The following is a 24,770-nucleotide window of genomic DNA, read 5'->3' as shown; positions in this document are numbered from 1 at the left end:
TCGCCACTCCTCTGTCAAGTCTCCAGTCACACATTAACACCCATGTAGCTTCTCTGACATATCAGTGGTTTAGAAAGTAAACTGCACCTGTGGGAGAAAGTAAAACTCACCTCAGTGCATTTGGAGTATTTTAAGTATTAAAAAAAAAAAGGACGACTTGGTTTTTAGACCACTTATTGCTCTGGAACCTTGAGTTTCAGGACAAAGGATCTCACAGACTCCACAATTTACATGTACATTATCTGACATCCTCAAACATCTTATTCCTTCCTTTTCCTATGTAAGAAACACACTACAGTTTCTTTTTTCACTATGACTAACAAAAGCAAAGTGTAACTATAGAAACTTTTTCTTTAACGTTTCTACAATGGGGCAGAAAATTAGGGATGGTTTGATAGTCTGCACACACTCGAACTTATTTCCTACTGACAAAGAAAAATGTCTCAGGTTTTAGGGATAGTTCCAGGTCTTTATGGGCAGATTTTGAGATACCTGGCAACCCTGCCTTGAATCTGCTGGATATGTAAGATACATGAAGAGGACTGTATCCGCATAAATGTACATGTATTTAACCTGTTTATTTACATAAACATACAGTGGTGTGAAAAAGTGTTTGCCTCCTTTCTGATTTTTTTTTGCACATTTGTCACACTTTAATGTTTCAGGTCAAACAAATTTAAATATTTGTCAAAGATAAACAAGTAAACACAACATGCAGTTTTTAAATAAAGGTTATTATTAAGGGAAAACAAAACCCAAACCCACATGGCCCTGTGTGAAATTGTTCTCCCCCTAAACCTAATAACTGGTTGCACCACCCTTAGCAGCAAGAACTGGAATTAAACGTTTGTGATAACTTGCAATGAGTCTGTTACCGCGCTGTGGAGGATTTTTCACATACATCTTTGCAGAATTGTTGTAACTCAGCCACAGTAGAGGGTTTTTGAGCATGAACCACCTTTTTAAGGTCATGCCACATTGTCTCAATAGGATTCAGGTCAGGACTTCAGAGGTTGACTTTTTTGGTGTGTTTTGGATCATCGTCCTGCTGCAGAACCCAAGTTCACTTCAGCTTGGTCACAAAAAGATGGCCTCACATCGTCCTTCAGGATTTTTTGGTAGACAGCAGAATTCATGATTCCATTTATCACAGCAAGTCTTCCAGGTCCTGAAGCAGCAAAACAGCCCCAGACCATCACACTACCACCACCATATTTTAATGTTGGTATGATGTTTTTCTTTCTAAAATTCAGTGTTACTTTTATACCAGATGTAATGGGGAACACACCTTCCAAAAAATTTCAACTTTTGTCTCGTCAATCCATAGAGTATTTTCCCAAAGGTCTTAGGGATCATCAATATGTTCGGAAGATGATGTTTCAGACAAATCTGAGACGAGCCTTTATGTTCTTTTTTTTGTTCAGCAGCAGTTTTTGTCTCGTAACTCTGCCATGCAGGCCATTTTTGCCCAGTCTCTGTCTTATGGTGGCGTCATGAACACTGACCATAACTGAGGTAAGTAAGGCCTGCAATTCTTTGGATGTTATTGTTGGGTCTTTTGTGACATCTTGGAAAAGTCATCGCTGCGCTGTTGGGGTAATTTTGGTCGGCTTGTCACTCCCGGGAAGGTTCACCACTGTTCCATGTTTTCACCATTTGTGAATAATGGTTCTCACTGTGGTTCACTGGAGTCCCAAAGCTTTAGAAATAGCTTTATAACCATTTCAAGACTGATAGATCTCTATTACTTTATTTCTCATTTGTTCCTGAATTTCTTTGGATCTCGGCATGATGTGTAGCTTTTGAGGATCTTGTGGTCTACTTTACTTTGTCAGTCAGGTCTTATTTAAGTGATTTCTTGATTGCAAACAGGTGTAACAATAATCAGGCCTGGGAGTGGATAGAGAAATTGAACTCAGGTGTAATAAACAACAGTTATGTTTTAACTTTTTCACACAGGGCCATGTTGGTTTGGATTTTCATTCATTCATTTTCTACTGCTTATCTGAACTATCTCTGGTCACGGGGAGCCTGTGCCCATCTCAGGGGTCATTGGGCATCAAGGCAGGATACACCCTGGACAGAGTGCCTACCCATCACAGGGCACACACACACACTCTCATTCACTCACGCAATCACACACTTTGGACAATTTTCCAGAGATGCCAATCAACCTACCATACATGACTTTGGACCGGGGGAGGAAACCGGAGTAGCCGGAGGAAACCCCCGAGGCACGGGGAGAACATGCAAACTCCACACAAGGCGGAGGGGGGAATCGAACCCCCAACCCTGGAGGTGTGAGGCGAACGTGCTAACCACTAAGCCACCGTGCCCCCCAGTTTGGATTTTATTTTCCCTTAATAATAAAAATCTTCATTTAAAAACTGCATGTTGGGTTTATTTGTTTTATCTTTGACTAATATTGTAATTTGTTTGAGGATCTGAAACATTAAAAATGTGACAAACATGCAAAATTTTTAAAAAAAATCAGGAGGGAGCAAACACTTTCATACCACTGTACAGTACATCCATCTCTTTGATATTTTCTAAGCATTTATAAAGGATTTCATTCTTTTAATAGTGTGCTGGAGAAAACAGAAAAGAAGATGAACTTGGATGTTTTTAAAAGATGCTTGCCTCACTTCAGTGAAATATCCTCTGGTGAATTCTGCTGTTGAAGTGTCTCTGAAATAAAAAGAAAAGCATTTCTGTTGTAGCTTAAAAAAGACAAAATATGTCTGAAGAAAAAAAAAGTCTAAGAATAAATTCACATATTGAAATCCGGGGAAACTGGGGAGTTGGGGGGCACTAAAGAATTGGTCAAGCTTTGAAACATTATGCATATTTAATATTTAAAAATCAGTTAACGCATAATATGTAACATCAGTAAATATGAATTGCACTATACAAGGCCTATTTACTGCATATCACCCAAGTACAAGTGGTCCCAAGTGATGCAATATTTGGTATTGGAAGAAAAAAAATAAATCAGTTTGTTAAGTGTACATGTAAGAGCAAAGCTTTTATCTTTTTTTATATTATTTAATAAAAAAAAAAGCTGTAAAAGGAGATCAGGCTTTTTCTACCATGTTGTGAATGAATGAGTAAAAGTCCAGTCACTTTGATTTCTTATACTCTTCACCTTGTGCAACTCAAAATAAATGAATGAATGAATGAATGAATGAATAAAGTCCTCCTTTGCCACCTGATAACGGTGTTATTGTTCACTATCTAGTGAACTACAGTACTACACCAACAACACACCCTGTAAGTAAACGAACAAGGCCTTACAGTGAGCAAACAGGACGCTCCTGAAGTCATCTCATTACGATGAACCAAGCAGTTGGAGCTGGAACGTTTTTCATCTTTAAAATAAAAAATGAAAGACACAAGATCATTTAATTTATATAACGACAGAAAGCGTGAACAGATTTGAAGTAAAGGTTCTCTGGCCTCATTTTTAAATGGGGCACATCCTAGCTTGAACATTGAACCATGAGAGAATAATTTGATGGGTTTATTTGCCACAAAAAACACCACTAGGTGGCATTCATCTCCAAATAAAGTGCCAAATATTGACAATTAGAGGTCAGAAAAAAATGCTATGCACATTATGATGTCAAATGTCCAGACCAATTTGATCCAAGAAAAAGAATAAGCAAGATTTCCAACAAGAAATCTTGATATCCACAATCCTGAAAAAGTATAGTTTGTGGATTTTAAAAAGGTTTTAGCTTAGAAAAAGTAGTGATTAAAAAGTCAGCTAATCGTGTAGGCAGATACAGGATACAAACTGAAGGGAAGGTTTACATCAAACAGAAAAATGGGGCATGGTTGCTGGTGCCAAAAAAGGCTAGAAGGAGCATATTGGAAATGAATTTTTTTCCAAAAGTTAAATAGATTACCCAGAAATGAACAAAATGATCCAGTGAGCACTAGCTTTGCAGTAGAAATGCAAACAAAGGACAGAAGAGGATGTCCAAACTGGCTCAATCTGGTAGGAAGGCAACTGTAACTCAACAACCACTCTATACAACCATGCAGAGCAGAAATGTATGTCAGTGCACAGTACCTTTTAGAGTAAAGGCTTTAACAACCAAAGACAACAGTGGGATCCACTCCTGTAAGCTAAAAACAGGAATGTGAGGGTTTAATGTGCAGGTTTTAAACTACAAATAGCAATTCTGCAGTAAATCTCAGCATTCAATTAGTATTTTAGTTCCAAAAGAACAGAATAACCACAAGCCACATGATCATCAGCACTAATCAAGGGGAAACTGAAAACAGGTGTGCGTAATTGGATTAACCAGGGAATAGTGGTGGCTGCTGGGAAATGGAGTCCAAGATGGCCATTTTGCATTATGGATCCTGGGAAACTGAGTTACTATCAAATGTATATTTAAAACGTTTCCACATACTCTGCATTTGCCAGATCATTTCTGCTCAATTATTATTATTATTATTATTATTATTATTAAACAGCTTACTGTGGGGGGCACGGTGGCTTAGTGGTTAGCATGTTTGCCTCACACCTCCAGGGTTGGGGGTTCGATTCCCGCCTCCGCCTTGTGCGTGTGGAGTTTGCATGTTCTCCCCGTGCCTCGGGGGTTTCCTCCGGGTACTCCGGTTTCCTCCCCCGGTCCAAAGACATGCATGGTAGGTTGATTGGCATCTCTGGAAAATTGTCCGTAGTGTGTGATTGTGTGAGTGAATGAGAGTGTGTGTGTGTGTGTGCCCTGCGATGGGTTGGCACTCCGTCCAGGGTGTATCCTGCCTTGATGCCCGATGACGCCTGAGATAGGCACAGGCTCCCCGTGACCCAAGGTAGTTCAGATAAGCGGTAGAAAATGAATGAATGAGCTTACTGTCTGTTCCCCCCTTGTGTCATCTGTCTTTCCCCTGTAGTTTCCTATAACCTTCCCACCTGCACTCATCTCACACTGCCCTGTATTGCATTGTATGTAGTCTTGCATATTGTTATATGTTGCACCTTTGAATATACAAGCTATATAGCGGAATGACAAAAAATAAAATTAAATAATAATAATAAAACGCTTGATTTGTGTTAATTGTTTGGCTAGACTGTGTGAATGTGGTAATTAATGCGTCCTGTAATGGACTGGCACCACATCCAGTGTGTATGTCATAGAAACCTGGAGAACATGAATCAGAGTAATCAGAGTAATCAGATGCTTGTTGATTGTGTTATGAATGAAAAGTTGTACGTTCACGCGCCGATACGCAGCAGCGTGGAAGGAGCGATATGATGTCAGCCCTCAGCGCGCAGCACAGTCACGTGACCTGTGTCTTTTTTTTTTTTTTTTTTTGCTATTTAAAAAAAACGCTGCACAGGACGACGTGGTGATGATCAACGCTCACTCTTCACGCATCACACGCATTCATCCCTCATTCGCCACGCGCACCCCGATCACCGCATGACGCCTCTGGATTGTGGATGCGTCTTAACGCACGCGCTTTGTTGGCACTAGGGGAGGAAAACTCGAGATGCCTTTGTGTGATCTTGTGTAGTTGTGGTGCAACATCGTTCACGCCGGATCTTCTATAATAATGCTGTGAACGGAGGGAATGGGAAGCTGTGAAGATGGCGACGGGAGCTGGATGGCAGCAGCAGCATCAGCAACAGCAGCAGCAACAGCATCCTCCACCTCCACCTCCACCTCCTCCAGGAAACCCTGCTGCTCCTGCCTCGTGTGCATCGGGAACCAGTCCGTCCTCAACATCATGCAAACTGCTGTACGAGTCGGAGCTCGTGATGGAGTACACGCACGAACTGCACCTGAAAATGAGCAAGAAAATTGCCCAGCTCACAAAGGTCTGCGTTATCGTTTATGCACGATGATCATCGCACACTGCTCACATTCGCATCACATATTGCTTGTTGGCTGTGTATTTTCGACGTCAAGCCACAGTATGACCTCATCATTAGTCTTCTGCAATCACCTGAACATATGCAAATTTTTTTTTTATTTTTGTTTGTTTGTTTGTTGCATGCATACATGCATTGTTTTACACTGTAAATCTTGATATTTTAACATGTTGCATGTGTGCGTATGTGCGTGTGTGTTTGTGTGTGTGTGTGTGTGTGTGAGAGAGAGAGAGAGAGAGAGAGAGAGATGAATCTTCTGTATATTTGAGACCTCAAGGCAGGACAGCAATCTGTATAATGTTATACAACTCACTAAATACACTGCATGCTTTTATTATGTAACTTAAAATCCCAAACTGGTAATGAGCTCATTTACAACGCTGAAACAGTTTCTTTTTGGATAATCATAGGCTGGCAATAATAAAGGCATACTGAGTCAAACAGTTAACAGTATGCTAATTAGCCAGAATGAGAAAGATCGTGGGATGAATTAAAGATGAAAAGGAGAATCATTGTTCACCGCAGTAAGAAACCCTGAAGCAGCAGGAAGCAAGTAGTTACTGAGTTGGAAGAGAAAAAGAAGCAAAGTTTTCCCCAGTGTAATGTAAGACATAAATCAGCCACATCGCAGCTTTCCTACATGTGTTTTATTCCTTCTATGATATATGCACTTACGCTGTAGCAGCTATGAACATGTTCCCTTGTGACTGTCTTTTTTTCCTGTCTCTTATTAATAAGACCAAAAATAATATACACTCACCAGCTACTTTATTAGGTACACCTTACTAGTACCGGTGTGGTCTTCTGCTGCTGTAGCCCATCTGCCTCAAGGTTTGACGTGTTGTGTGTTCAGAGATGCTCTTCTGCATACCTCGGTTGTAACGAGTGGTTATTTGAGTTACTGTTGCCTTTCTATCAGCTCGAACCAGTCTGGCCATTCTCCTCTGACCTCTGGCATCAACAAGGCATTTGCGCCCACAGAACTGCCGCTCACTGGATATTTTCTCTTTTTCGGACCATTCTCTGTAAACCCTAGAGATGGTTGTGCGTGAAAATCAGAGTAGATCAGCAGTTTCTGAAATACTCAGACCAGCCCGTCTGGCACCAACAACCATGCCACATTCAAAGTCACTTAAATCACCTTTATTCCCCATTCTGATGCTCGGTTTGAACTGCAGCAGATCGTCTTCATCATGTCTACATGCCTAAATGCATTGAGTTGCTGTCATGTGATTGGCTGATTAGAAATTTGCGTTAATGAGCAGTTGGACAGGTGTACCTAATAAAGTGGCCGGTGAGTGTATATATAGTAACAAGAAAAAGTGCGCAAAGCTGAAACATAGGAGTTTTTAGATAAGGACTCTCTGTCGTTTAATTTTCACAGGTCATTTATGCACTGAACACCAAAAACGATGAGCATGAAGAAGCTATCAGATCCCTGAAAGACACTCATGACGATGAGCTTGAGCACGTCCTGAGCGAGACACGTGAGAAGATCCTTCAGTACCGGAACAGAATGGGAGCCGAAGCCGAGTTGAAGCGACGGCTTCACGCTCTGGAGGAATCTCTGGAGCTGCATGAGCAGCTGAAACACGAGGCGCTTACTGAGTTCGAGTTGTACCGACGTCGTGTCGAGGAGATGCGCCTCAGCTCTGAAGAACAGCACTCCCAGCACGTCACCTCCATGCAGCACGAAGCTGAGGAGCTCCGATGCGACTTTGAGGAGAAGCTGCGCTCCTTCAGCCAACTGGAAGCCCGAATCGAGCAGGAGAAACAGCGAGCGATGGATGAGCTCAAATCCATCCATCATCATGAGCTGCAGGAGCTGATGGAGAACCACCAGCAGAGCCAGAGCGCCTCCACGTGTGTAGATCAGGAGGAGCTGATTGAGCTAGAGGAGCTTATAGAGGAGCTGAAGCAGGAGAAGGAGAACATGGAGGAGGAGTACGAGGCAAAGCTGGACGATTTGCGTGCATTTTACGAGCATGAGTTTGAGGCTATGAGGCGCACGCAGCAACTCACAACCGAGAAACTGCTAGCCTGGAAAAGGAGTGAAGTGGAGCTCAGGAAGGAGTTTCAGTTGCAGGAGGCTGCGCTGCAAAGAACGCTGTGTAAACTTCGCTCCGATCTGCATCGTGCACAGGAGGAGGCACGCGAGAGCCGGGACAAAACCAACAGGCTCCAGGCCTCTCTCAATAACGCAGAGGTCACCATTAAGGTGATGATCCATATTGGGCTAGTACATTACAATCCAGTTAGATCAAATGATGTATGGTTTTGCTTAAGATCAAAGAAGTTCATGTCTCGAGCTTCTTGTTTAAGTAAGTACAAGAATTACAGGAGCTAAAAGTTTTTTATTACTGAAGCATGAATTTAATACAAACAAACAATTAAAAGAGCTAGTAAAATAAATGAATAACTAGAAGATCTTCCTGTCTATGCTTCATGGACCCCTGGGAGTCTACAGTCTCCAGACCTGGGAGTCTCCAGACCCTCACTTTGAAAAGCATTGTTTTAAAAAATAAAGAAGACTTTAAGATTCCAACAGAAGTCTATTCATTTGCTCACTGAATCTGATTAGTTGATATATTTTCTGATGCATTCATTCAATTGTTTATTATTCAGTTGTTAATATTTTGAAATAAAATGTATGTTCATTTCAACCAACTTCACAGACTTAAATTTATAGATTAGATTTACATTATAGTAATCGTTACATTATACACAGATGAAAGTAGCTATAATAAAAAAAATAAAAAAGACTTGGGCCAGTGAGACAAAGAGAAAAGTAAGCAGCTCCAGAATTATTGGCACCCTTAGTAATGTCTGAAAGTATGATGCAAATGTAACTTTTAATTTCATTAAATGTTTTTTAAGATTTTTTTTTAAATAGTGCTGAATTAAATGCATGATCAATTTTTTTCATGGACAGGAGTTGCATAAGCAGCTGGAGGAGGCTATACAGGACGGAGAGATTTGGGTGATGCAGCTGAAGGATACAGAGTACGAGCTGGAGGGAAGCAGAGATAGAGTGCAACAGCAGGCCACTGAAATCCTTCACAAAGCCAGTAAATGAACTGCCTCAGGGACACAATTACAGTCCCCAACAAACACACACACACACACACACTCAATCTCATAGAGACAAGACGGATGGCACAGAATCCCGCTTATTAATTGCTGTTTGATTTCTCATTGTTATGCCTGGTTAACAACTCTGGGATTTAAACTTCAGGGATTTCAGTGGAGTCACTTCATTACATTACAATTACATTTATAATGATATTTTTACATTGTGTTTATGTACTGACATGCAGTTTAATTAAAAACAGCTCACTGCAGCTGATCCATGATGATGGCATATATTATTAATTCATATTTTGGATCTATCTATCTATCTACTGTATCTATCTATCTATCTATCTATCTATCGATCAAATGTCTATTCTCAGTTTTTTCTATGTATCTGACAGGTTGTTGATGTTTTCTGTCTCAGGTCAGATCGGCACTTTGCAGGCCACTCAGATGAGCCACGAGGCCACGATTAAGGACCTGCAGCAGGAGCAGAGCCGTCTGCGGGAGAAGATCGTCCAGCTGGAGGAGGAGAAGGACAGACTGCAGAGTCAGAGCCAGGCTTTAGACGAACAGCAGCGCATGCAGATCCTCAACCTGGAAAAAGTGGGTCATTTTGTTCTTCCTGTCCTAGCTCTTTTTATAGATATCACTAGATTTATACTGGAGCACTAATCCGTCCTCAGCTTTACCTTTAGATACTAGTAATGGTACTGTAATAATAGCTGTAGTAAGAACTACATCATTACAGGTTATTACAGATAATTAGAGGTATTAAAGACAACAATGCTTAGTGGAAGTTATGAAATGAAATCTTGGCTGTGCCACTTTCCTTGTGCACTAAATCCCATCTGTGCTTTTTTCACAGGCCTTGTTTGAGCAGAAGCAAGCTTATGAGCTGGATTTGGCTCAGGCTCGATCTAAATATGAAGAAGAGGCTATTCACATTAAAGAAAACGAAGCAGAGGCTCTTAATGAGGTTATGGAGAAGCACAGAGCTCAGCTAGAACGTGCACACAGTGCTGCCGAGAGAGAGAAGGACCAGCTTGTTAATGTAGGTGCTCAAATTTTGAAGGCTTGTCAAGGGTATGAAAGTATTATATGCTAACTATGAGAAGATAAGATATATGTCTCAGATCCTGGATGCTCTTCTTAAGATACCGATATTAAAAATGGCTTTCAGAATAAGATGGTGTGTTTATTTAATCAGCTGGAGCAAAGCGTGTTGGGTGTGTGATGCATTAGCTTCATTTACACTTTCCTTTGAATTCTGGAGTGCTAAATGATACTGCATTGCAATTTGCATTCCAATATTCTTGTTTATACAGTCAGTGGGTTGATTTTTTTTTGATAATCAGCTCTGACAAAGCTGCATAGGTTGATGTTAAGGTGCTCTTTCTGATACGATATTGTTTCTGTAGCAACAAAAGAATCATTACAACAAAAAAAAAACAGATGAATTCGAATCTTACGATTTTCGTTATGCATACGAAGGTGTGACATGTACCCATGGATCCAGTCCAAATTTCATCTGGAGGACATTTCTTCCATTAACAATTCTTTAGGGTCTTAGACCTGTTTATTCATCAACACATCCATGCTAATCCTGTGTGTGTGTGGCTTTCAATTTGCCAGTTTTTCTGCATGTTTACACTTTCTCTTTCCTGTTCTCAGGAGATGAAACAGCAGTATGAGATTCAGCATCTCTCACTGGAGGAACAGAGGAGTCGCATGCAGCAGCAGCTGGACACTTTCCGTGAGGAGCTCACTGCCAAGCTCAATATTGCCAACCAAGAGGTACGGAAACACACAATTCATTCATTCATTTTCTACCGCTTATCCGTACTACCTCGGGTCACAGGGAGCCTGTGCCTATCTCAGGCGTCATTGGGCATCAAGGCAGGATACACATTGGATGGAGTGCCAACCCATCACAGGGCACACACACACACTCTCTAATTCACTCACACAATCACACACTACGGACAATTTTCCAGAGATACCAGTCAACCTACCATGCATGTCTTTGGACTGGGGGAGGAAACCGGAGCACCCGGAGGAAACCCCCGAGGCACGGGGAGAACATGCAAACTCCACACACACAAGGCGGAGGCGGGAATCGAACTCCCAACAATGGAGGTGTGAGGCGAACGTGCTAACCACTAAGCCCACCCCTATCCCACTGCACCCCAGGACTCATGTAAATCAAAAGTACAACAGAACAAGCTCAAAGAAATATACACAAAAATATACAAATTGAATCAGTTGTAATATTAACAACCGAATAACAACTTTAGACTAAATAACCAAAATATTCGAGGCTATGGAAATCCAGTTCTGCCACATAGAAAGAGTAGCAGGCTTTGCGTGATTAGTCCTTGCAGGGAATCTATCTGTCTTTGGATGAATCTGAATGAGTGCCCTACAGAGAGACGCAATTTCCTTGACAATGAAGTGCTCTAGTATACAGTAGGGAAGAGAATAGATAATGAGAAAGATTCTACCAAAAAGCAAATTGTGTGCCTGTTCAAACCTCCCAGATCTTACACGGTGCAGACGCTACTGCCCTGGATGTGTGCCCAGTTTCAACAGAAGGTCTGTCAACCATTACACCACCAAATGAAATGGTGTCTGTGAGAAGGTTGTAGTAAGGCCCACCTGAGAGTAAATCATGCGTGGCAAAAAAACTCACACTCACCTTTTGTGCAAACTGTAAAATACTGTAACTGACCATCAACCATGGTTGAACAGAGCTGAACAAAGCGATATATTAGAACTGTCAAGAAAGATTTGAGACCAGCTGGACCATGATTATGAAAAAGATGATTATCTTTCTCCAGTAGGGAACAGCCTCCAACCGGACTCATACTACTCTGCCATGCAAGCTGGCCAATTAATGGGCTCTGTTTTCTGAGACAGGAACTTTTGAGTTTATGATGATTGGAGTCCTGTTGCAAGTTAATGATCCATCCCAGGAATGCCTGGAGTTCTGTGAGTGCTAGGGGAATTACCAATTCAGCTGCTGTCATCAGTCCAAGCATTCTTTACGAAAAGGCTATACCTCAGACAGGGTCCCGGGTAAACCTCATTGGCAAGCATGATAATATACACATGATTAAGCATTCTTAATCATGTCCTGATTCATGCAAAATAATATTGAAATATGCTTCAGAAATGGGAACATTAAAGTAAGAACCTAATGTGTCTGAGGACGTGACCCAGTCCTGTGGTTCTTATCGTGTGAAATACGGGGACCTTCAGGAAAAAGTTCAACCCCTTCAAACTGAAGAAAACAGGAGGAAACCTGCTATCCTTATTTGAAACAAGAAAATCTGTTAATTAGGTGATTAGACTTGGTCCCTTTTTGGCTCTTCTCTTCTTCCGTTCCTGAGACAAGACACTCAACATTGTTATCAGGACCACTGATCTGATGTAGGTCCTTAGCCATAAGAAAGCTCATCAAAAGTCCTTCAGGCACTGACTGAAGCTTTCCCTGTAAGGTAGTTTTAGGGTACTTGGGTGCTTACCAAAAGCCTGAGATTTGGCAAGAACAATGACTGAATGTACTCAGTGGAGTTTACTGTAAACAATATCGACATAGACCAGGCAAGATAAAGAAACAGAGCACATGAGGACTAACAAACCAATCAGGGCTACCAGAAATTTTAAAATGAACCTTTTAATATAAGAAGAAAGCCAATGTAGAATGGGGGCTCATCAATATCTCTGTATCTATCTATCTATCTATCTATCTATCTATCTATCTATCTATCTATCTATCTATCTATCTATCTATCTATCTATCGTTCTGAAATAAATAAAAACATTATGGGGAAATAAAGGTATTTTTATTTCTTTGACGATTAAGTGATTTTGCCTGCCAATTTTTAGGTATCTCATCTTAAGGAGCTGGTAAAGGAGGGTGAGGCAAACCTGGATTCAGCTGAGAATCACATCTCTCGTCTAAAAGAAAACCAGGAGAAGCTGCTCACTGAGCTGGATGCCACAAGAGCCAGAGTGAGAGAAACCAGTCATGTCCTTACTGATCTACAGGTAGGTCGGAAAGAAGTAAAATCTATTCAGTCATCTCTGCCACGATGTCCATGACAGACTGGTGTTGCGAATTGTGTTATGTTCTCTATTTTCGATGTACAGTGACTAGAAATTATATATATATATATATAGAGCGACCGATTTCCATCAGAAGTTAGATAATAGAAAATTACAATCAGTGCGATTTAATCCATTATTTGGAAAGAGTGTGGCATGACTCTGCCTAGTGGCCACCCAACATAATTCACTGGCAGGGCAAAGAAGTCATGGGAGAAGAAAGCAGAGGCCAAGAGTAACTCTGAAGGTACTAGAGAGATCTCAAATAGAAGCTGTTCAGCTAGCATGGACAATCTTCAATTTCCATTTGGGATTTAGCAAAAGTCATGTTGGGGACTCAGCAGTCATGTGGAAAAAGGTTCTAATGAAACAAAGTGGAACTTTTTGAACTTGGTCTTTGGAAACAGCATCCTTACAGTGATGTATGGTTGGGGTAGCATCATGTCACAGGAATGCATTTCCTTACAATGAATAAACTGAAATTGGAAATCAGTCAGGGTTGAAAACAAGATTCATGGTGCAATCTTAAAAGAAAGCCTATTCCATTTTGCCAGACACTTGAGCCTGGGGTAGAGATTGAACTTCCAACAGGATAATAAACTTACAGTAGGGTGCCAAGCTGCATTGATGCTGTCCAAAACCAAATATTTGGGATGGACCAGTCACTCGGTGCAGGCTTCAAAATGTTTGTGAAGACTTCTGTTCACTAATGATCTGGCAGAACTTGAGCATTTTGGCACAAATAATGGGCAGAATTGTCAGGATCCAGATGTGCAAAGCTGATAGAGACACATCCCAGAAGACCTGAAATTGCAGCCAAAGGTTGGTAGGGAGAACAGATGTTTTTTTGCATAAAGGCAGTTACAGTTCAGATTCTAACCAGCATGCACACACACATTACAAGGACATGTCACACAACAGTGTGTAGTTGGTTTAGTTTTCTTACTCTAGTCCCTGTTAAAATACTTTGTCTTGTTTTTGTCTTTGACCTACCAGCCCGTGCCTGGATATCATTAATAAATCTGCCTGCAGTTACACCATCTGCTCGTCTATTAACCCCTGCTATGAATGTTGATTAGAATTCTCTGAATTCTTAGATTATATCTAATAAATGCGTACTGAGTATGCGCTCATGTCACCTCTATAACTACATGTTCAGAAAACATCCTATAGATAGATATTTATTTACAGATATCTATGAATTAACATTTACATTTATTAAATGCTTTTATTTATATTAAACGATATCCAAGTTGAGCAACGTCCGAGCAGAATTCTGTGTACTAGGGCTGTATGCAGTTGCTACATGTACAAATAGGTTTCCAGCAACAAGATAGAAACAAGATCAAGACACACATTTGTAAGAATAGAACATACTGTTTTACACCAAAGTGCTGCATCCATTAATCACTCAGCGGTCAGACAAACTATGAATTATCGACTATTCAGGAAGAAAAGCATGATATGAATACGTAGTGGCTCATTTTTGGCAAAAAAAAAAAAAAAAAAGATGTCACAATTGATGCCGTATGTATGTATTATTAACCGCACAGCACAGCTGGGTATCACAGCACTGCGAGGTGAACAATCCTGCGTTTGAAAACGCAAAATTAAGCCCTATTCAGTTGTGAATGTGGCCCAGGATGCTAATTTTCTTCCATATGTCTAGAGTTAGATTGCAGAAAAACAAATGTTTCTAATGATTCCTGTGTGCAGTCAACTGTAATTACTCTGTCTTTAGAAATAATGATCTATCACACATACACACACACACACACACACACACACACACACACACACACACATAAAAAACCCTGTTTCTGTTTTTCACAGGAAGAGATTGAAAGCCAGAAGCAGCAGCATGAGGTCAGGATCATTGCCATCAAAGCTGAAGAGAAGCAGAAAATGGATAAAATTACAAAGGAGCTCGATAACAAGTGGACAGATGCTCTGAGGTAGTGCAACCAGGATCCACATATCAGAAAGCTCTCACAGTTTATACATTATATGGCCAAATGTTTGTGTTTTCTGAATGTCTTTAAACGCTGGAGCATTACAATTTTCTTTCACTAAACCTGTTCCAGCATGACAATGCCCTTGTGCACAAAGCACGGTTGGAGGGTAAAACTCAAGTGTTGATCGTAATAAAGAAAAGCTGGTGATATTGTTGGAATTTTTAGCTACAGAAGAACCTCAGGAAGGTATTAAAAGTGTGTGTGTGTGTGTGTGTGTGTGTGTGTGTGTCTGTGTGTGTTTGTGTATGTAGAGCTGAGCTGAAGACTTTAAGGGAGGAGCTGACAGATGAATACGAGGCTGATAAACAAGCAGCACTCAGCCAGCTATCTCAGCAGAAAGACGTGGAGATCATGACAGCCAGAGAGAGCTGGCATAGGAGAGTGGAGGATCTCCTGGAGCAGGTAGCGCACTCTCGCAGTTCACGCATCGTGTGAAAGCATGTCATTTGTCTTCATTTGTCTCAATTTGCTTCACTGCGCCGTTTGACGTCTATGTGAAGGCTCGGCATTAAATGAGTTGATGAGTCACTGCTTGCTATATATGAGTGAGATTAATAATGCGAAGCCAGCGTTGTTCTATGCATAATCCAATCATCATGACGCATGTGTCGATTTCTGTACAATGCGACAGTCATGAGACAGTGAGCAATTATACAGAGTGGAAGAGATAACAACCAACAATATGTTATTAGAAAAGAATGAGATAAAATCCCAAGACGCAAATATAGACTGATTTATTTTCTCGGTCCGACTCGGTGACTGACAGGTACTTTATGGACGGCGTTATCTCTCCATGTTCAAATAATTTTTAATGAATTACATTTTCATGCACTGCAACACATAAATCAATCATTTCTGTGTAAAGACAGTTCTTTTCCTTTAAATCTTTTTTAATTTTTTAGGCAATCATTAAGTTAATATTCGTAAGAGAATTTGATATTAAGTAAAGCATGGTTAGTAAAGGGGGGGGCACGGTGGCTTAGTGGTTAGCACGTTCGCCTCACACCTCCAGGGTTGGGGGTTCGATTCCCGCCCCCGCCTTGTGTGTGTGGAGTTTGCATGTTCTCCCCGTGCCTCGGGGGTTTCCTCCGGGTACTCCGGTTTCCTCCCCCGGTCCAAAGACATGCATGGTAGGTTGATTGGCATCTCTGGAAAACTGTCCGTCGTGTGTGATTGCGTGAGTGAATGAGAGTGTGTGTGTGCCCTGCGATGGGTTGGCACTCCGTCCAGGGTGTATCCTGCCTTGATGCCCGATGACGCCTGAGATAGGCACAGGCTCCCCGTGACCCGAGGTAGTTCGGATAAGCAGTAGAAGATGAGTGAGTGAGAGTGGTTAGTAAAGGGAAAAAACAAGACATGCTGTTAGAGGAAAACAATCAACAACTGGAAGGTGTGATACGGACACGGTAAACAGGCATTATTTTTATGTTCCTATAAACAGAATTTTTTTTTATCCTGTCTTTAAATATAATTAAAATAGTCAAATGGAATAAAAATAGAATAGGAATAGAACAGTAAAAATGAAATAAAATAAAAAAGATTTTAAAGTAAAATGAAATAAAATGAGATTAGCTGCACAGAACAGAGGAAAAGAAATATATCGATATTTAGATATATTTATATATGAAAAATTCAGGATATGAATGAAATAACATGCCTGATGATATGAATATGAATATGATGATATGGATATAGTATTATTTTATAAATGAATAAAGTTCCTTATTTTTGCAGCTTTAATATTCCTACTAATATTAGTAAGACTGAGTACATGTGTGTGAATGAAAGGGAGGGAAGTGGAACAGTAAGGTCACAGGGTGAAGGGGTGAAGAAGGTACAGGAGTTTCTTGGGGTCAACAGTCCGAGTGCAGGCAGGTTGGAATGGGTGGAGAAAGGTGTCAGGAGTTCTGTGTGATAGGAAAATATCAGCGAGAATCAAGGGGAAGGTGTACAGGACGGTGGTGAGACCGGCCATGCTGTATGGTTTAGAGACAGTGTCACTGAAGAAGAGACAGGAGTCAGAGCTAAAGGTAGCCGAGCTGAAGATGTCGAGGTTCTCTTTGGGAGTGACAAGATTGGACAGGATTAGGAACGAGTACATCAGAGGGACAGCTCATGTTGGAAGTTTGGGGGACAAAGTTAGGGAGGCTTTGATTAAGATGGTTTGGACATGTTCAGAGGAGGGAGAGTGAGTATATTGGGTTAGGGTTAGGGTTAGGGTTAGGGGAGAATGTTGGACATGGAGCTGCCAGGCAGGAGGCAAAGAGGAAGGCCAAAGAGGAGGTATATGGATGTACTTAATGAGGATATGAAGCTAGTGGGTGCAAGTGTTATGGATGCAGAAGATAGGGATAGGTGGAGAGAGATGATTCGCTTTGGCGACCCTCTTCCCATCTTTTTTTATTTTAGTGTGGTATTATTTCCAATTAAAACCATACAGATTTAATGATTCAAAGCTTAAATATTTTGAAAAGAATTATTATATAGTATTGTAAGAATGTTGTTTAGTATATTAGAAAAATGTGTACTGCTCTACAGCATGGCTCCTCGAGCTTATCCACAAAAGGACTTGTGTAGCTGCAGGCTTTCTATCCAACCAAGCAGGAGACATACCTGATTCCACTGGTTTAATTAATTCATCTCGGTCTCCAATCAACTATTAAGTGCGCCAGCTGTGGCTGGGAGCCGAGAGAGCAGATTTGGCTGTGTTACAGCTGTGAGGGATGGTATTAGTGTCTGTCTGTCTCTCTCTGTCAATCACAGCAGCAATAGACAATCCCAGTCCATCTCTGAGTTCATGTACTATAGGTAGAAGAGTTTGAAAACATGCTTTATGTCTCTCAGAGCAAGCATCACCTTTACCATGTGATATTTTACTGTAATACATTTTAGTAATTTGCATAATTGAAAAGTCTCAGTTTATTAGTTGCAATACTCCATACTTACTTTGCTTGTGCACCGTTTTAAATGACACCTTCATGCACTCTGTTTAAATATTAAAATACCTTGGCTTTTTTTGTAAGAAGGTGCTGTAATCGCTTTTAAATATTACGTCAGAGCTACAGTTCGCCGCCTGCTTTGAATTACATGAGAAACTTGTCCAGATATCACGTACACTACATTAAAGGTGGGGTCTCCGATGTTTGAGAAATGCTTCAGAAAACTATTTCGGGACGCCAAACTAAACAAAAACAAAACAAACGTATAGCCAATGAGCAGAAAGGGGCAGGTCTTGCCGATATGGGCGGAGAGAGTGTTCAGTGCGGATGTTAGCAGAAAGCGATTTTAACATTGACATGGAGGATAAAAACAAAGAAAGAAAGCGAAGAAAGACTTACGATAAGGTAAGAAGTAGGACGTGTTAATATAGGATCAGCTTTCCAGCGCTGGAGAGAACTGAAGGAGCAGGAAGTTGGTCACATATTCACAGATTGGAGTTTACCGAGTCAATAACTCCTGAGCTAAACGCTGTTACTACACAAATAACACCTCTTTTCTATCGTAGTAATGTAGAGACGCAGCTACAACCGTGTTTTGTGTAGTAACAGCGTTTAGCTCAGGAGTTATTGACTCAGGAAACTCCAATCTGTGAATATGTGACCAGTTTTACTTAAGATGCCGAGGCGCTTTTTTCCTTCTCGATAGGTGAGTAACGTTGGTTTTGCTTTGTTACACAGAACTAATATATGCCTTTGTCCTTTACATGATTATGCTTGTGTGTCATTTTTGCTCGTTTGTTTATCTGCAACCGTATTGTTCTTCACTTCAGCTATGATAAAGACACATTTCTTTCCATTAGTTGCCTGGGTTACGTATGTATGTGTGGGTGGAGCTATCAAAACAGGGGTGGGACCCATTTGGGTTAGGGGCGTGTTTGTTTCGGTGATTTTAAATGTCAACATTGGCTTTCAAACACCTCACCCCACCTTTAATGTACACCAGGATTACGTCACATAGTTTCACACGGTATCAGTTGTTAGTAGAAATAAAATAAAGCAAAAATATTAAAGGAAAAGATTTCCTAAGAGCATAAACGAGATTTGTAGTATGTCTTTTTAAAGACACCCGTTGAGTATAACCTGAGATTACGTTCGAATGCACCAAATGTTCTTTCTACTTCTATTACTTATTTAATACACTATAGTGACTGAACCAACAAGATGAACGCCTAATGCATTCCCCTGGGTGGGGGTTATTTATGAGCTGCTGTTGCTGCGAGCTAGCATGAAAATAAGCGTTGATTAGCCAAGCTACTGCTACTGCTTATTTGCAAGCTACTGCTTATCTGCTTATAGCAAGTGACTGCTTATTTTTGCTGTTTGGGTAAAAAGCTGAAATACTTAGCTTGACATTTAGTGTCTGTGGTATTACAGATACTCATGATATATGACACACACACATGTACTGTTTTTAAGTGATTGTATGTTGTGTGTGTGTAGCTAGTGCAGCCCAGTGTGATTTTTTGTCCTCTGTAATTTCTCCATCCCACATTTCAAGCCGACGCCTGTATTAAGTGCCCGCTGGCGGACAACATGCTGTAATTCAGCCCTCACTTAGACATTAATCCTAAATGAAGTTCTATTTGGCGCTTAGATGTTGTCAGGGATTACCTGTTATTTTGTCAGAAAAATTTCATTCCAATATTTCATCAGGTGGCACAAATCTCAAAGCAGTTAGCGGGGTATGTTTTCCGTTCATCTCACTGAGAAACGTGAAGGAATATGACAGCTCTTTCAGTCTCGCTCTGTCACTAAGGAGGAGGGAAAAGCTGCTGCCTGGCGGTCGATAGTCCCTCCTGTCGTCTTTGAGATCGCGTTCGTTTGATTTGGGGTGTTTTGTTTCCTTCAACAGGAAGTGCAATTCTTTGATGTTCTTTTTCAGCCCTTAATGTTTCGCTACTAATTACATTCTTTATTGAATTACAGTCTTTACACACAGGATTAAAAACAATCGAGAAATTAAAAGGAATCGACAAATGAGTCGTGGACTTTTTGTCCGTTTATAGTTACTGTTGTCTATATAAGCAGAAAAAAGTGCTCATGCTCCTCTGTCAAAAAACTTACTGACTCTCACACAGCATGTTCAATAAAAACTCACAATAACATCTACACCCTTTGGAACAGTGGCTCTGTTGTGATGCTGTAAAACCTTTAGTCCTTAGCACATCCAAGCCAGATTAAAATCTTTAAATCCGCAGTTAGATGATGATTCTCTGGCTCCATAACCAACATAATCTGATTTCCTGAAACGCAGCTACAGAAGAAATCTGATTTTTTTTTTGCTCCTAAAGATCTGTATATTGCATCTCAGTTTCTGCAGGATGTAATTTAGTTCTGTGTTATTAACAAGATGCCATACAAGACGCAGGCCATAACACCCTAATCTGAGGATCTCTTTTTCAGGTGGCCCTGCAGATATTACATAAACACCTACAGCTATATTAAGGTCTCAGAGTGCATCTCTATGTTTTAGAAAGAATGAAGTTAATATTTTATTATGAGATGGGAAACAAAAAAGTGCGCTGACCTGCTCTACTGCTGAGATTAAAATTGTATTGTCCGGGAATAAAGGATTCAGGAAAATCATGTATTGATCTCTACTAGGACAGAAGTGATGCTGTGATCAGTCAGCCATCTCTGGCGTTATGAGTCATGTTGTAAACTGCGTTATATAAAAAGCTCAGCTCTGGAAATGCTTTCTAATGAAAGGGGGGAGAAATGATCCTGGCATCCAAAAGAAATAAAAATTCATTTTATTGACTCATTTAACGCTACGTCCGATTCATCGTCCTAATACATCAGGCAGCAAGTGTATGTGTGTGCTTGTTTATGTTCTCCAAATGCTTTTGGGATTTCCTCCAGGTTCTCCGGTTTCCTCCTCCAGTCAAAAGCCATGCGTTTTAGGCTGATTGTTATCTCTAAATTGTCTTTTCACCCTGTGTAATATTATAACAGTACAGAAAATGGATGGATGGATGGATGGATGGATGGATGGATGGATGGAATAATGCCACAAATACATACACAAAAACAAAAAAGCTCATTAACCTCACTGGTGGATTAAGTGTGTGTACTGAGTACTTGAGCCTTAAGAAAGTCAAGAAAGGGTAGGGTTACATAGTAGGGAAATACTTCTTGCTTGGTATTGATGCATCAGGGGTCCAGTGAACTATAACATGGCAGCAGATAGTCTTCCTGACTTTGCTCCTTTTTTCCCTGGGTTTTAATTCTTAATTGCTTTTGTTTGTTAGGTCGTGTTTGTTCACGTGTCTGTCACACTGTGTGTGTGTGTGTGTGTGTGTGTGTTAGATCTCCTTACTGAAGCAAAGTCTGGAGCTGCAGCTCTCGCAGTCGAACGGCGCCCTACAGCAGCTGCAGTCTCAGTTCACTCAAGAGCGACAGCATTTGGCACATGAGCTGCACGAGGTAGCGCTGGAGCATCAACAACGAGAGCGCCACCTGCAGGACGCCCACTGCTGCACTATGCAGGAGCTGGAGGAGGCACGCCAGCTTGAGCTCAGGGTAAATATAGAAAAATACACACACACACATACACACACACACACACACACACACACACACACACACACACAGAGTGAGACCTTTCTGAATTCCCACACTGCAAAATATGACATCTTAACCTTAAACAAGTAAAATATGTGGACTGATTGAATATTTCCTATTAGAAGATTACAAGAAACCAAAACTGAGAAAATGAAATTTCCATTTAAATTTGAATTCCATTTTCTGTTTCTAGATATATTTTAACTGTTGCAGTTTCTCGAAACAAGCAAAATTATCCACCAATAGAATAATAAATAAATAAATAAATTATAGAAATGTGAATAATAAGAAGAAAGACACAAAATTATCTGCCAATTGAATTGCCAATAAATAAATAAATAAATAAATAAATAATAGAATGGAAATAATCAAGAAGAAAGAAGTAAAATTATCCTCCAGTAGAATTAATAACAAATAAAAAAGTAAATATACAAATAAATAAATAATATAATGAAAATTATAAGAAGAAAGTAGCTGATGTACCCATCAATAGAATGAATAAATAAATAAATAAATACATACATACATGAATAAATAAAATATGTATATAATAGAAATAGTTTTGATGTCATTTTTTTGCTTTTTTTTTTTTTTTTTTTTTTAAATATGCATGAAATAACAAAGTTACGACCTCCAGTTAAATGCAGCACATGGTGAATTTTCCTTGCACTGACATCTGTTCCGTGTTTCGTTACGGTTCCTGTAGTACCGAATGTATGCAGAACAGAAAAATTTCAATGTTTAGTCTTATTCACTTACATGTGTCTAGTAGCTAATGTAGACCTCAGTATTAGGAAGGAGAGAATTCTGGAGCAATCTATGACCTTGTGAAAGGTTAATGATGGTGTAGTTGATGATGAAATGAGCCTAGGTCAAGCAAAAGCCTGATTATGCAAAGCCTAAGAGCTTTTTTCCCTCATTTGGTGAGGGTCCTTTCTATAAGCTGCTTTTTGGCTTGGATTACTGACAATTAAATAAATAACATGAGCAGAATGGAAGCTTTCATCTCCCAGTGCTGCTTGTGATGCTTGTGTACAGTATGTGATGTGCTTTGGATGGCCTGTTTTTTTTGGGGGCTTTTGTGGGTGGACTGTAGGATGCGCTTGGTTAAAATAGAGCAGCTACACAGCAGGCAGTCGATTCGGCAATGGACAGCATAAGAGACGGATTTGTCACGATTTGTTATATAACAAAAATAAGTAGAGATAGAGGTTTTGTAATGTTGTGTATCTGCGTGCATGTCATGCTACAAGGTACATCACTGGTTTATATTAACATGGACATTGAATATATTAGCGTTTCTTTAGCAACAACTTCTTCACAAGGATATACAGTTATTACTGATGGAGTAATATTGTGTGTTTGTGTGTGTGTGTGTGTGTGTGTGTGTGTGTTTAGGAGCTGGAGGACCGGCTGAAGCAGGAGCAGCGTGAGGAGCTTCATGCTCTGAGAGAAGCGCACAGACAGACGCTGGAGATTTTGCAGCAACAGTCTGATCAGGAGCTGCAAACTCTGCGCTTTGAGCTCGAAGATGAGGGAAAGGCCATGCTGGGTATGAACACACACACACACACACACATTAACACATTAGTCCACCCTTCAGTAACCATCATGGTCATACCATGATGTGATTCAGGAAGTGAGCTCAGAATCTGTTACTGTTGGGTATACATGACAATGTTCAGGACTACACACTATAGTGTGTGTGTGTGTGTGTGTGTGTGTGTGTGTGTGTGTGTGTGTGTGTGTGTGTGTGTGTGTGTGTGTATTTTGTGTGCCAATCACCTTTATTAATGCTCTGTACATCTTCTACAGCCTATAATATCAATCAACAAGGTGACCTGATTTCAGATACATTGAGCAGCAGATGCTGTCTGTTGTTTGTTGTATAATGAAAGTGGCAAGACTTCTAGCGGTTTACAGGACCATATACTCCTATACAGGAACTTGTAGGAACAGATGACACTCCAATTAAAACATCCCATATTAAAAAATCCCATAATCCCATATCTGGTCTGGAGCAACTTGATTTAATGACATTTCACAGCATTAAATATAGATATAAATGTTAAGTATTAAATTAAGTATAAATTAAGCATTAAAAATGTTATAGCTGTGGTAACAGTAAAGTCTGGTGAAAAAACAGTATATAGTCTGGTTTGTACAAACTCTGTGTGTGTGTGTGTGTGTGTGTGTGTGTGTGTGTGTGTGTGTGGCTGAAGCCTCTCTTCGATCCGAGCTGAATCACCTGCATGCTACAGCTATTGAACACCTGAGACAGAGACACCTGCAAGAAAACACAGTGGCCAAAAGAGAACTGGACAAAACAGTGGAGTGCTGCAGAACACACGTAAGTAAAACACACACACACACACACACACACACACATCTATACATACCTCCTCCTCATTCACTTCATTTTCACTAACAAACTGCCCAGTGCTGAATTCTCAATTCTGATTGGTCAGAAGGTTTATTCACGTCCTTAAACTCAATAACTCGTGTCCTATAAATAATAAATCTGCTCAACATAACTCACTCACTCACTCTCACTCATTTTCTACCGCTTATCGGAACTACCTCGGGTCACGGGGAGCCTGTGCCTATCTCAGGCGTCATCGGGCATCAAGGCAGGATACACCCTGGACGGAGTGCCAACCCATCGCAGGGCACACACACACTCTCTCATTCACTCACGCAATCACACACTACGGACAATTTTCCAGAGATGCCAATCAACCTACCATGCATGTCTTTGGACCGGGGGAGGAAACCGGAGTACCCGGAGGAAACCCCGAGGCACGGGGAGAACATGCAAACTCCACACACAAAAGGCGGAGGCGGGAATCGAACCCCCAACCCTGGAGGTGTGAGGCGAACGTGCTAACCACTAAGCCACCGTGTCCCCTCTGGATGTTATCACTAGCCAAAAATCTGTTACACTGAAGCACTGACACTGGAGACTCCTTCGAGAAAAAAAAAAGATGAATTACAAACTGTATATCTATTTTTTATTTTTTTTATTTCATTTATTTATTTATTTTTTACATGCAACTCATGTAAAGCTTGTGCATCTTGTTCCTACAGAAGTGCACAGAATATAAACATATTTGTATTTGT

The 24,770-nt window shown here is 40.5% G+C and overlaps 1 protein-coding gene across 1 annotated transcript in view; it reads left to right on the top strand.

The window, feature by feature from the left end:
* The first annotated feature begins 5,399 nt into the window (after positions 1–5,399).
* Positions 5,400–24,770, top strand: part of fam184aa (family with sequence similarity 184 member Aa) — a 28,322-nt gene continuing 8,951 nt past the window's right edge. Inside the window, exons 1-12 of the mRNA XM_060879232.1 lie at positions 5,400–5,836; positions 7,275–8,108; positions 8,823–8,958; positions 9,387–9,568; positions 9,831–10,016; positions 10,637–10,759; positions 12,854–13,015; positions 14,906–15,027; positions 15,339–15,489; positions 21,396–21,608; positions 23,049–23,202; positions 23,873–24,000. Coding sequence (XP_060735215.1) covers positions 5,606–5,836; positions 7,275–8,108; positions 8,823–8,958; positions 9,387–9,568; positions 9,831–10,016; positions 10,637–10,759; positions 12,854–13,015; positions 14,906–15,027; positions 15,339–15,489; positions 21,396–21,608; positions 23,049–23,202; positions 23,873–24,000 — 2,622 coding nt within the window. The 5' untranslated portion in view covers positions 5,400–5,605. The remainder of the gene's footprint in view (positions 5,837–7,274; positions 8,109–8,822; positions 8,959–9,386; positions 9,569–9,830; positions 10,017–10,636; positions 10,760–12,853; positions 13,016–14,905; positions 15,028–15,338; positions 15,490–21,395; positions 21,609–23,048; positions 23,203–23,872; positions 24,001–24,770) is intronic.

This window comes from Tachysurus vachellii, chromosome 10 (genome assembly GCF_030014155.1).
Source record: "Tachysurus vachellii isolate PV-2020 chromosome 10, HZAU_Pvac_v1, whole genome shotgun sequence".
Taxonomy (NCBI): Eukaryota; Metazoa; Chordata; class Actinopteri; order Siluriformes; family Bagridae; genus Tachysurus; species Tachysurus vachellii.
Note: the sequence above shows the minus strand (reverse complement) of the source record. Positions and strands in the feature narration are given on the sequence as shown.